General features: G+C 34.7%; 2 protein-coding genes across 2 annotated transcripts; one reads left to right on the forward strand and one right to left on the reverse strand.

Annotated features, from left to right (window-relative positions):
• Positions 1–3390: 3390 nt before the first annotated feature.
• Positions 3391–4954, reverse strand: LOC147545241 (GATA transcription factor 19-like). The gene is made up of 2 exons (XM_086636258.1): positions 4273–4954; positions 3391–3848 (listed from the first exon to the last, which is right to left on the reverse strand). Exons 1-2 carry the CDS (start codon positions 4771–4773, stop codon positions 3549–3551), a joined length of 801 nt encoding a protein of 266 aa, XP_086492384.1. The 5' UTR covers positions 4774–4954; the 3' UTR covers positions 3391–3548.
• A 6039-nt stretch (positions 4955–10993) lies between these two features.
• Positions 10994–13880, forward strand: LOC147545242 (ADP-ribosylation factor-like protein 2). The gene is made up of 5 exons (XM_086637820.1): positions 10994–11211; positions 11303–11413; positions 12346–12508; positions 13135–13215; positions 13620–13880. The coding sequence occupies exons 1-5, from the start codon at positions 11147–11149 to the stop codon at positions 13755–13757; spliced, it is 558 nt and encodes a 185-aa protein (XP_086493946.1). The 5' UTR covers positions 10994–11146; the 3' UTR covers positions 13758–13880.
• The last annotated feature ends 189 nt before the right edge of the window (positions 13881–14069 follow it).

Raw genomic sequence — 14069 nt, forward strand, 5'->3', positions numbered from 1 at the left:
TTCAAAACAAAAATCGTAACCAAATCAATTTTCTCTCTCTTTACAGATTTGGAAACCAAATCAATTTTCTCTCTCTTACTATGTAATTTTTTTTCGATTCAAATCAATTTTCTCTCACTTAACTTTCAGATTTGGAAATAGTATATTTTCAAGGATCAATTTAGTGTGATTTGGGGGTTAATATACAAAACATATATATCACTTTCTCTCACTTAACTTTCAGTTTTGGAAATAGTATATTTTTCTAGGAACATTAAAGCAACATGTGTTTTCGTTTTTACTCATACATAAATACACATAAAATACAAATCATGAAACAAATACGTAAATTATGTATTATTTATGACGAGGAAACCATCATTTGTCAAGTATACAACATAATTTATCAAATGTATGTGGGTCTTGTTCAATAAATTACACATAATTTCTTTTACATTACACATCCTTTACATTCTGTTACAAAAAAAAAGTACAAAATCTTCTTTGGTTAAAAAATGGTGCCCATCCATGTACTCTCCATTAGTTTCGTTGACTCACTTTGATTTGACGATTCTCTTTGAAATTTCATCTGGTATATCAAATCTACACACATAAATACACATACATTAAAGAAAAAAAAAATCATATATTGTATTATAAACTACATGTACAGTTTCGTAAATTATATATAATGTTTGTCAAATTTTGACAACATTTGAAGGTTTTGAGTAGTTTGGTAAACTTATCAAGGCTACTGTTTTGGGTGAAAAGTACACGTAATGGTAAATAAATAATACACAATTTATGTGCACTTATACGTAAATTATATACATAATGGTAAGAACATGAAGATATACGTAAATTATATATACTTTATTGCAAAATACACGAGATTTGATAGTAAAACGAAGTATTTCTACTAATGAAATGAGTACTGTTTTGGTGTTAAAGCACGGGTAATGTTCTATAAATTACCCATAATTTACTATAAATTGTGGTAATTTATGATAAAGTACATGTACTGTAAATTCTGTTATGAGTAACCGTACGAAAGAACAAATGTTTCATAAATCCGTACGGATTGAAAACCAGATCTGAAGAAAAAAAAATGAGAATATCATTATGCTTAAACTACAAATCTAAAGATATCTGCTATGATGATTGATTGCAATAATGTCAAACTCGAGTTGAAGGATTAAACATCAAGATCAAAAACATAAATGAAATTTTAAGAGAGAGAAAGAAAATAAACATCAAACATTTGATAGATGATTGATAATCTGATCTCACGAAATATAAGAAACAACAGAAGATTAAACATAGATCTAAGGAAATATGATATTATCACTGGATGCAAACATAACATACTAACTTTGAAGGAATCATTGAATAAGGAATAAACATAAAGATCTTAAACAGTTATGAAAATTTTAGAGAGAGAAAATAAACATCATACATTCGAAGTTAATGAATTAGTAAACAGATCTTATAGATACGTATCATAAATCTGATACGTTTTATAATAGAGCGAAATAATTAGGGTTTTAGTTATAAGAAGAAATATTAGATATTAACAATGGTGTTTATAAAGATTTCGAAAGTATTAAACCTGATAAATGATGAATTTGGACAGCAATATAATGTAGAAGAAGAAGATTTTCTGAGTTTAATGGAGGTTTGTCAACTAAATAGAGATCAAATAAAGAGTTTCCATTACTGAAAATAATGAAAATATCCTTACTTTGAATAGAAACATGATTGGAGAGAAATATGGAAGATAATAATGAAGATATCCTTACTTTGAATAGAAACATGATTGGAGAGAAATATGAGAGATAAATATGGATAAAGATATGCATGGATTTCGAAGATAAATTAGTTATAAAATATGGAAAGGTTAGATTAGGGATTATGAAATAATAGTTATTCTAGAGATTTGTGTTTTCTCTCTAGATGAGACCAAATGGACTAGATATCCATTTATATTATTTTTTTGGTTTTAAAACCCTTTATAGAATTAGAGAGGATTATATCTACTATTAGGACCCGTTTTTTGGACTATAAGCCCAAAAATTCTACTTATATTATAAAATTTACCCCAAGTAGGGCCGGCCCAAACATTTGGGAGGCTCCAAGCGAAATTGAAACTTGGGACCCTAATATAGTGCATATTCGAAAAAATAGGTAAAAATTCTAATAATGCTATGAAGTGAAGTCGAACCCACGACCTCTTCCATAAAGTCCATGCCTTTACCCACTAAGCTACAATTCAACTCATGTCTTACATCTATTTGAATTATAATTATTACTTCAAAGTATTACACAAAATTCAAAACTTGAGGCCCTTCACTACGTTGGGGTCCAAAGCGACCGCTTTGGTTGCTTTAGGCCCGGGCCGCCCCTACCAAGTACCTTATAAAATTTGAGGACAATTAGATTTGAACATTACCCCGTCGATATCGTAGGACGGAAAAGAAAAACAAATATGTCTTTAACGTTTAAATTGTAATTTGCCCTGATCATAAACATCATATACCTTATCATCAGAATAAACACCATCCGCATCCGTCATCCTCCCCCATCATAGATATATAATATTATAGTCTCCTTTGTCAACAACAATCATGTCCCAGTAATTCCGTAGTGGGAGGAGGTACTGGTCATGTTATAGGTGCGAGGGTAACTTTCTGTAATTTTCTCCTCTCAAGCTAGTTTTAAGATGAAAGAAAGCTCAAGATCATTTGAGCCCAAAGAAGGCCCAAAATTACTTTGATAAACCCTCAACTAATATGTAGAGTCCTAATTTACACCAAGATAGTCTTAGAAGTCGCAATGTAGAATATAAAATGATAAAGGTACCTCCCCGTGCAATCTCTGATGTAATTCATTGCTTTGGTGGCTAATAAGATAAAAGGTATTTTAGTTTTCTGATAGTCCTTTCACACTTGAAAAAACTAAAATATTTCTTGTTCGGTTGGGGAGAGTACACCAGGGGAGTATACAAGGGAGTCTCCCTATCAACCCTCATGTAGAATAGAAGATTGTATTATAGACCTATTATCCAAAGGATATTGCATGATATCCAAGAATGTCCTCATTAAGGCATTAGATATGTGCCCCAATTAAATGAAGATAACCAAAAAAACAAGCAAATAGATACAAATAAACATTTAGAGATAATGCAGCTACTCTATTGGAATTCGATCATAACTTCAAACTCATATTATAAAATTTACTCCAAGTACCTTATAGAAAAAAGGAGGATTAGATTTGAACATTACCCCATGGATACCATTGGATAGAAAAGAAAAAGCAAATCTATCATTTTAGGACATTCTTTTTTGATTCTATATTGTTGTTTGATTAAGAAGACCAAAAAAAAGGAAAAGAAAAATAAGTACTGCAATTTAATTTTGTAAAAGAAAAGCTAAGAAACGTATAATTATGCCGGCTTTTTGGTTACACCTACAAATTAAGTAAAGAGCAAATAAAAGAGAAAGTATATTCGCTAGCTAGTTATAAGTAACTTCTTAATACGATCCAATATTGAAGGATTGTGACCATTGATTTTAACATGTGTAGTCATTGATGAGGGTCGATCTTTCAGGGATATTGAGACGCCAAGAAAGGAATGGAATGCCATTATCAGAATCTCTATGATCATCTTCTTGAATAAACATGAATTCATTTCCTAGATGATGATGTTGTTGTTGTGGGACCCATAAGTACTGATGACCCTTCGAGTACTGTGGATGATCAATTTTCATTGATCCACTTCCGGTGACACCATTATTGTTGTTGTTAGTGGTGGTGTTTGCTGCTCTTCTCTCTTCTTTCTTAAACCGGATTCCACAGGCATTGCAAAGTGACTACATCAACAACACAAAACACTTTTTCGTTTTAGATGATTAATACCCCAAATTAGATAACTAAATTCATAGTCTTACAAAAAAAGTAACTAAATTCATAATATCTACAACATTATATTGTTTCACTTAAATTTTAGTACAATTTATTTGTTGGAACAATATTTTTTTCTTCGCTATTATCTTTATGTAATAGTGTGGTCAGAGGGAATGTGGTATAATTAGATTACTTTAAAAAAGAAAAATGCTAGCGAGGGAACACGAAGAAACGCGACTCTAGGTAAAAATTCTATGTGGACTATCGTGATTTGTGTTTTAAATCACAGAAAGCTACAAAAGATTTCTGCACAAAATCTGACTATTTTTTTGTGTTGTCTAACCTTGCTGATTGAGTAAGGAATATAGTAGGAATTAAATAGTAGTGTACCTTAGGGCCTCGAGGACCATTTCTCCAAAGTGGGGTAGAAGTAGTATCACAGTTGGCACATCTTCTACTAGCAAGAAGAGTATCTCCATTCATAGTATTGTTGGAAATGTTTCCTCCTCCTCCTCCTTTTCCTCCACCGCCGCCACCACCACCACCACCGGAACCACTCTTAGGATGGGTTGATGATAGAGGAGGTTGCTGGTTTGTGTTAAAAATATTCCAAATAGCAGTAGATGTTGGTTTATGATCACGATTAAGACGAGTTGAAGGAGTTCCGAGAGAGAGAGTACAATCAACTGATGAGGAAGAAAAAGAGGAGGAATGTTGATGATCATATGTATAGTAATTAGGATGATGATCAGAATTGAGAGTGGGGAATAACATTGAGTAAGAGGATGAGTTATTTAAATAAGTAGTAGAAGTAGTATTATGAAACATAGAACATGAACATGGACCAAACTGCAGATTACACTGAGAGTTACCACAGTAGTACTGGTCCATTGTTATAGTAGCTAGAACCAAATAAGTAATGGCAGAGAGAAAAAGAGAGACCTAGAGACTGTATCTATACACAAATAGAAACATGCATCACAAAACTGTACTACTAATTAAGAGAGAGAGAGAGAGAGAGAGAAAATGCAGTAGAAGTGGAAGAGGTAGCGAGATGGATGATGCAGTGAATAAGGAAGGGTTTATTAGGGCATATGTATATATACATACAAGTTCATAAATATGGGTACACTTCCGAACATCTATCTGATTAGAGAGAGAGAGAGGTGGGGGGTACTGACTACCGGGGGTTGGGGGCCATTGGGGCAGTCAAAAGAACCCACGTGATTAGTAAGAGAGGAGGAACACTATCCCAGGGATCCATCTGCCTTCTCCAATCACGAGGCAACTGGAATCTATCTCCTGCTGCCATCCCATCCAAACACATCTAGGGCTCGCCCCACCGGGTCTGCCCGCCATACCTGTGGCCCGACATGGGATGAGGCTCTACCCGAGCGGGTTCAACCAAGAGAATGGTCGGACATAGCATCACGCCTGGAATGTATTCACAACGGCCGGGGGTGCAGGCTAAAAATATGTCAGTTGCGCTAAGCCTGATTGTATTAGCTGCTTGATGATAGGCTTGTCTACCCATCTGGTTGGTTGTCTGAATGTCGCTTATACTAGGCATTCTAATCTAGCGCAAATCCACGAATATTGAATTTTGGTATAAATAAAATAATATTTTTGGGCTTTAGGCCATTAATTTCATCGGATTTTAGGCCATAAATTTCGTCGGACTTTAGGTCATTAGTTTCGGTGGACTTTAGACCAGTAGTAATTCGACAGTTATCGTACTTTATCACATCACATCAATGTATCAATGCCTTTGTAATGACCATTGTAGTCACTATGAAAAAAAAATAGTTAATACCGTTTATAAGGTTTAGGTCGGTGAAGCAAATAGTTATAACTTGTAAGTTGTAACCCTCCACTTCCACAGTTGCGTTCTCTGTTCTTCAGCCTTATTTGATATTCAATCTTCACTTTTCACCCTAACCATTCCACAAATAGTTCTTTAGTTCTATGGCGAGTAAAGATTAACGAGTAATGACTCTCTTTTACTTTCAGGGTTCAGTTTTCTTCTTTCGCTCTCTTGTTTCTTGGTTCATTCACTTTGATTTGGAGTCTTGGTAACGGTGTGGGTATTTGAGTATTTGATCTTGCAAATTTATGATCTTTTAAGTTTTTAATTTTATGTTCATAAATGACATTGTTGTATCTGTTATTTTTAAAATGGTAGAAGATGTTACAAAAGTAAACTTATTCGAGACCTAAATAGGAATCAATCGTTCATTTAGGAGAAAACAATCCATCTAGAGAGAGAGAGAGGGAATTGACTCGAAATGAAGACCTTTGATTTCGCGTACGTCTGAAGTAAGTTTTGACTTGCAACATCTTCTAGCATTACTCTTGTTATTTTTGTATAGTTTTTTTTTCAGAAGAAATAATAGCCACTGCTTGTACTTTGTTTTTGTATCGAAATAAGAAAAGAAAAACTTCACTTGCATTATTTTTATGCAATTTTCCCAAGCCAACACGCCCGACATCTGAAGAGCATGTTAAATAAACCGCACGCACGGGCAATGATAGACAAAGAGGAACATTTCACCCGCCCTATCCATCTGACTATACTGATGGTTATCATAATTGGGTACTTATAAGTCCGACTGAACTCCTATTCTACCGCTACTGGTTTTAAGGAGAAAGGGGCAAAGGTACCCAAGCATCCTAGATGCTTATTCTTTTCTCCGAGACCGAGACTGATTAATTTATTTATTTTTAACAACAATTTTAGGATGTTCGTAAAAGTGAGCCAAGTTTGATAGCACCTGTAGATTAGTCCAACCAATAGATTACAGTGGCGAAACAAGATCGTCTACATTTAATTTTGGCCCAGTTCAAGAGCAATTTTTCCAGCATCATATTGTTTTTAAATTTTGAATGATAATTTCTGGTTTCCAACATGAAAATATCTATAGTCAATCAAGCTAGTGAAATATGTAAAGACAACTCCAAGAGGCTAGGGAAGGCACAATCATACTTAATATGAAAGACTCAAATCATCTTATTCTAAAAGACTAAAATTATGGTACACATTCAAGACCTCCTTATAACGACCATGATCTTCGACCATCCTAAACTAAAAGATTGGTCCGAAGATCTTGATCACTAGCTCAGATTTAAGCTCGTTTTGGCCTTTACACTTTTACCCGGCTATCACGATTGTCATGACTGATTTCAGTATGGCGTCATTCGTGATTTTTGCCCGGATATCAATTTTGCAAGAAACACTAGATTTATCGACGATCAAGTCTGCAAATATTTCATATACCATTAGAAAGTAATGTTGGTTTGTGACATTTATGTGAGATTTCATTGGAATTTGGAATAAATAGTCACACAAATATATAAATATATGTGTTTACCCAATTTGTCCCGGTAGCATAGTTATTTGGAAAATGATCTAGTCACCGAAATTGTAGATGGATCTATAGATAGATGATAGATCTAGAGAGAATTCAAACTAACACTTAGGATTGATTCGTCAACTTTCTTGAGTACTAGATCGCGAAAAAAATTTCACCATTAATTTGAAATTCTCATGGACATCTTATTGAATTTCTGTTTCTCAGTCAAGACTGTGAGACAGTAGCTGTTTTCTTAATAAAAATGTTGGTATGCCCGACCAATATCCTGACGAGGGGACTTGGCCCGTCCAGATCTAAAAATAGATATAATTATGTGTCTACATACCATCACACATCCGTACCGTTGAATCACGTGATGAAAGAGATGTAAGTCGGCTAGTCAATTTATCATCATCCCAACTCCTCAGGCCTCAGAATAATCCATCAGGCAATTATTATCATCAACAAAATCCCCATCTTTGTCCTACCGAAGATCAAGAGATTTTGATCAAAAAAGCATAAAAACAATGATGGTAACAGAATCTAGGAGAGTAAAAAAATCCTTCATCTGGTGTGAATTAAGAAGGGGCAACTTATTCCCAGTCAAAGATTTTGTGAGAATAAAAAAGAAAAGATGATTAAAGTAGAAGAGAAGAGATCCCTTCGCCCTAGTTAGCTCTTGTCATTGTTAAGCCCCAAGAAAATCTCAAATCCATCTATTCACTCATTCATCGAAAGATTCAAAACAATTCGAATTTCAGATCTTCTCCTTGAGATAAGTGCATGTGTAATAATAAGTTATCCAATTCGACAAACTGGGATGCAACGAATACCACTTTTCAAAAGATGCCCTCTTTTTTTTATATCCAAAAAAGACTTCAACAAGACAACACTAGAATTAGACGTACATAATAGATAGATAGTACTCTGCATTTTATTCTAATTGTAATACTATTTAATGAAAAATAAAATGTGGGTTGCTATATACTTTGATTATGTATAAAGTATTATAAAATGACGACAATCTTCTGTTTTTTTTCAGTTTGTGGGTTTTCGAACTTAATATAAAATCTATTTCAGATCAGTAGTCTAGTGTTTCTTTAGTGCAGATACCACGTCTCAGTTGAATAATGAGGTAAGGGATTGGCTCCAAACTATCCACATTGACTAAGTTTAGTTCTTTATTTCTCGACGTGGTTTCATGAATGATAAATCTATATTAATCATTTTATCTAGCTCAATTTATATCATTTATGCTTCTTCATTTTCGAGGTCTTTAGTTTGTTGTTGTGGCAAGATAAAGCTAACATTGATCCACATGCCATGCTACATATATCATTAAATATCCACATGCATGCATGCATGAAGCATTGGAATGCTAATTGAGATAATATTGCATTAATTTTGACAAAGATTTTCTTAATTATTTGTCTTCCATTGATTACTATTACATGTTTTTGGGAACATCATATTATGAACACATTCTCTCAAAAGTACCAAAAAGACATCACTTGCTCACTCCAGAGTGATATTTCCTTTTTAACGAGGATATCTATTTCGAGTCTCACTCATAAACTGATATAACATCGCTTTGATCAAATGTTCTCGTTAACTGTTTGAACAAGATTTATAGTCTAATTGAATGGACAAAATCGGTTGTTTCTCTAAAGTGATAGTTCTTTGGACCCTACGATAAATCTATACCTCGGTCGTCTTCCTTTTCTATGTAAAACTAAAGTTATTTATATTCTAATCTCGTAAAGAATAAGATAGAGAGATAGAGAGATAGAGACCTAGTAAACAAGCAAACACCCAACTGAAAATTTAGGAAAACCCTCAAAAAAGTAGTAGTCAAATTCTCCTATTTCAAAATGTAGAAAAGTTTTTGTCTACTGTAGTGGTATCTAAGGGCACTGTAAACATGTATCTCTTGATTGTCTCCCCTTCAAGGGCTTATGCATTTAAAAAGAACAGACCAAACTTTTCTTTAATCGTAGGATCTCTTTATTTGTTTCTCTCTTTTTTTTTGCTTCTTTGGAGGGGGGATATATGATAGTTGTAGACTTGTAGATGTATTGTTAATCAATATGACAACTGATATTAAATTTGACCACATGGGAAAATGGTATACTCTTGTGTGCGAGAATGTAACACCTAGATATTTTTCACTCAATTTCATTTGATTTTCGACTCATGACCATGAATGTAACATCGTATCAGAACATGACAGAAACAAGACAGGCCTTTCCACCATATATTTAATTTTACAAAATAAGTATATAAATTTACTTGAGGATAGATGGACCAACTCTGATGTTTAGCTAGTGAAAGAAATAACTAATTGTTGTCTCCCTTTTTCTTTTCTTCTTTTATAATTAAGGTGAATGGCACAAAACCTGCCTCTTAAAACACGCATCCGAAAGGGAAGTGTTTAGGACTAGTATCCCTAAAAATGTGAGACAAGACCCTCTTTAACTACTTTTCCATTATTAAGTAGGACCTCCTTCATCCTGCCTTTTGAATCTTGTACGACCCTTTGATCATGCCTTATTCCTACAAACAACTTTGACGAGTCTCCCTAAAAATAAAGTAAGAAAATAAACGTGAACACCAAACATGAAACTTGTTTAATGGTTTGTAGACACTTTTTTTTTTTCATGTACTTGTTAAAGACTGATTGAGAGCCCAAGCCGGTAATGGTCCAACTGTTATTAGTTCCATGTATCATGAGCCAACGAACTTCTAAATAGATTTGAGTACATCGTATCTAAATATACGGACTATGCGACTTTACTACACTATGTCTCTTGGTCCTAACATTTGGATTGTGTCAGTTAAATTAGTTTATTGGACTTGGTATTTCCTCTTATCAAGATTGTAAAAATCATTAGATGTGGCCATGCTTACATCCACGTCGCTAGGTATATGCAAAAACCTAAGAAGGTCTATGCATGTGTACATGTTCGGATATCATATTAGAGATGACTAAGTTAAGTGTGTAAATTTGAAATGGTTGATCTAGGCTTCCGTTAAAGGCTAACAAGCTGAATTAGGATCCACAAAAATAGAGTGAATATGTGTATCTGTTGGTTAATCACTTAACATGGCTCGTGACATGTTTGGCAGCCCCTAGGTTATGGGTTTCTAATGTTAATGAGCCGGATGTCACTGGTATGGGCTTGCCGACATCATATCGCCCCCACCAGTAGCATCATATCAGTGCGGGTATCTCCCGAGTTGAAGGAGTTCCTAGAGAAATTTACAATACCCGATAATGTTCATCTTGTGGCGTGTGGTAAGAAAGAGTTAGTCCAAATTTTTGTAGGGTTATTTTCCGAATAGCCCCAACTTTGTGACCGGTTTCCTGCCTAACTCCCTACTTTGTCAAGAAGTACAGACCTACTCCGGCGAATGGTTCCCTTCGGCAGAGTGTGTAGAAAGAGAGAGAGGAGAGAGAAAATAAAAAAAAAGTTTTTTATTTTATTTTTAATATTTGAAGGTTGCCAGCCGGAAAATTGGCCGCCCGACGACCTTGCCGGAGAAGACGATGAGGTGACGAGAAGATGTGGTGGCAGAGAGAGGTAATGAGATGGAAGAGAGGGAAATGTTGACTGGTTAATGGTGTTATAACGGTAAGTGAAAAAGGAGGCCATCCAGATATTTTTGACAAAGTAGGGGGCTAGGCAGGAAACCTGTCACAAAGTTGGGGGCTATTTGGGAAATAACCCATTTTTGTACCAAGTCAAATAGAGGTGATACGTGCCCTGAGTAAAACTCGTTGGCCCCGAACACTTTCCTGATGACATTAGAGTAATAAACTCCAAAATGAAACAATTTCTGATCTAAAATCTGAGAATTTTGTAGATTCAAACTCTTAATTTTCGAGGAAAGAAGTCTAAATCCTCTTCCTTCTGATGGGACTTCTCAGCATTATTAGAAAAATCAAACGGAAAGAGAAAGAGATGAGAATTCTCATGGTGTAAGTTCAACCCTAATTACCACCCTCTTCCTCTTTCTTCCATCATGAGAAGTTAGTCATTTACATTTTTCATTAATGTTAATGTTTACAGAGGTCTTGATAATTCCGGGAAGACAACAATAGTTCTACGAATTAATGGAGAAGACACTAGCGTTATCAGCCCTACTTTGGGTTTTAATATCAAGACCATTAACTACGAAAAGTAAGCTTCTTTTTCAATTTATAAATCAAGATTTTGGTTTTTTATTCTCTTAGTCAATTCATCAAACACCTCATGTACGTAGTAATTTGCTTAGTAAGTTGGGTTATTTTGAATCAAAATTGGTCTTTTTGTTCATTTGTTGTTATTGTTTGACTATTAGCTGCATTTAGATGTTCTGGAATTGCTAGGGTTTTGTTTAATGAAGGAGGAAGGTGGGTAGGTCGTCAAGTGTCCAATATCATTCATTGAGGATCAAACTATATTACCAGCTAGCACCATTTACTTTATGATTTAGCTTCTTAACAATATCAAGTCCATCGGCTTGGACAATTTACTTTTCAAAGCTTTAGCTCCTTGGTCTATAAATTCGTCTCTTATACTAGGCATTTTGCTTGTTCGGCAGAATATGCCACACATGTCACCGGGGTGCCTGTTTAAGCTCTTTCTATACGAGTGTTCAGAAATTTTCTCAGGTGTTGATTTCATTTTCCGTAGCATGCGTACTACTTTCATTATTCTCTTTCTGTGAGAACTCTTTGTACTTTAATTCTCGCCCATGGGTTGGTCTTTTTAGCTAGAATTGAGTTGAAACTTCGTTTTGAAGTTTCTCTGAAATCTTTCTAACCAATTATCATAGCTGCTGGTAATAGCAATCGCAAATGACCAATTTGATGGCCGGATAGTTTGGGCTTCCGAACCATGAGTTAAAACCATCCTTCCATGGTGTCAATTGGTTACCCTTGAATTATGTGTTTTGGACTTTGGAGTTCATCACATTTTCCGGCAAAGAAATTTATGTCTTCTGGAGTCTGCAAAACCATTTTTCAGTGGTTTTTATGTTTTGCTTGTGAACATAAAGAGATGCTTCATAACATAATTTTGGTAAGTAGTTTCCTAATTGAGATTTCTGTTTGGTGTTGTTGCTCTATTAGGTATACTCTTAATATATGGGATATTGGCGGCCAAAGGACGATAAGGTCTTATTGGAGGAACTACTTTGAACAAACTGATGGTTTGGTATGGGTAGTTGATAGTTCCGATGTTAGAAGGCTAGATGATTGCAAAATGGAGCTTGATAATCTTTTGAAAGAAGAGGTATGGCATGTCCTCATCTTTGGATATGCTTTTTCTTATATAATGAACCATAAAAATTGTTAAATGAATCAATTTTTAACACATCTTCCTTGAAATACCACAACTATGCATCATAGTTTTCTCATTTAGAATTTTTCCCAACTAGGCGAGGCCGAAATGAGCCACCAATTGTGATGGGAAAAATTCATCCAAGATGCGTGTGTCTTTTGTTGTTGATTTTGTCTTCCATGTTAGCTCTGATTAAAGTTCGAAACTGCAGAAGTACTCAAGATCTTCATATTACTCGGAAATTTAGAGCCATCTTCATGCGGATAGTGTGTCACTTTGTCGGTGGGTTGATTAGTATAATAGAAGTAGTTCTTGTCGACCTTGAGAACTTTATGTCTGTGTGTGTGTGTGTGTGTGTGTGTGGTAGTATAAAACCTAAGATTCTCGGTCTATACCCTGTGACAGTAACTTGCATTTTATTATCATTACCAGTTTCTGAAGTTGGTTACTCAAGTATCCATTATAGACATTTTCAAGATCGATTCTAAATCGTGTTCACAATAAAGTTGTACCTTTTGTTTTTTTCTCCTTCAGTTTTCTAGATCGACTTCTTATTCATTTAACTGTGCTCCCGACAGAGATTGTCCGGAGCAACCTTACTGATACTAGCAAATAAGCAGGACATTCAAGGTTCTCTTACACCATCTGAAATAGCCAAGGTAATTTTACTTTTTCACAAAAACTTCAGCTTCATGGTTGTTACATATGGTCTTGGTAGAAGCTTATTGACTACTGCAAAAGTTAATGATATTACTTACTCCTGACTGAAATTAGTCGAAGATCATATGCACATTATAGGCTTAGGTTAAGGTTTTGTTTGTTCTTTTTACGAGTCTCAATTCAATTTGAATTTATTTGATCCGTCATCAATATTTTGAAATTCTTTATTACCTACATAGTATTACATGCTTCTGAATCTTTGATTGCTAAGCATCAAGAGATCTTTCATGTATTGGCGCCGAAACGGATTGGGAAATGACTCGTTTAGTGTCCATTTCTGTGATCTTTCCATCTTTGTTCTTTTTTCATGAGTGGGTATCTAAGCTTCTTTATATCGATGCAGGTACTAAATCTAGATGCTATGGACAAAACTCGACACTGGAAGATCGTTGGTTGCAGTGCATACACTGGCGAAGGATTACTCGAGGGATTCGATTGGTTAGTTCAAGACATTGCCTCTAGAATCTATGTCCTTGATTGATGTGATGGATCGAACTCTAACGATTTGTCAAAGCACCCAAGTCTTAGCATTTTATCAATGTAAATGGTTGAAGTATTGGTAAAGAATAGACACAACATAATGAAGTTAATCTTGGTTTTTTCATATCCAAATTCTCCTACTTTTTGTATTGTTTGTGAACATTCCAGTATATCAGAAAATCAAACCATATTGAAATCTTGAAGTCACACTTGATTATTAGCTAAATAAACAGTAAAATAGACAGTTTGGCAACAATGAGTAACGGAACGACACAATACCGAAGACAGGAATGCTGTATAAAATTAGCAAATG

The sequence above is a fragment of the Eschscholzia californica genome, unplaced genomic scaffold (assembly GCF_041429995.1).
Source record: "Eschscholzia californica isolate CP2 unplaced genomic scaffold, dmEscCali1.0.p SCAF_4, whole genome shotgun sequence".
NCBI classification, from domain to species: domain Eukaryota; kingdom Viridiplantae; phylum Streptophyta; class Magnoliopsida; order Ranunculales; family Papaveraceae; genus Eschscholzia; species Eschscholzia californica.

Coding starts and splice junctions, on each gene's coding strand:
- LOC147545241 (XM_086636258.1), bottom strand. CDS start 4,773: ATGGACCAGTACTACTGTGGTAACTCTCAGTGTAATCTGCAGTTTGGT. Junction 3,849..4,272: donor ATGGTCCTCGAGGCCCTAAG/GTACACTACTAT, acceptor TTGTTGATGTAG/TCACTTTGCAATGCCTGTGG.
- LOC147545242 (XM_086637820.1), top strand. CDS start 11,147: ATGGGACTTCTCAGCATTATTAGAAAAATCAAACGGAAAGAGAAAGAG. Junction 11,414..12,345: donor AAGACCATTAACTACGAAAA/GTAAGCTTCTTT, acceptor TTGCTCTATTAG/GTATACTCTTAATATATGGG. Junction 13,216..13,619: donor CACCATCTGAAATAGCCAAG/GTAATTTTACTT, acceptor ATATCGATGCAG/GTACTAAATCTAGATGCTAT.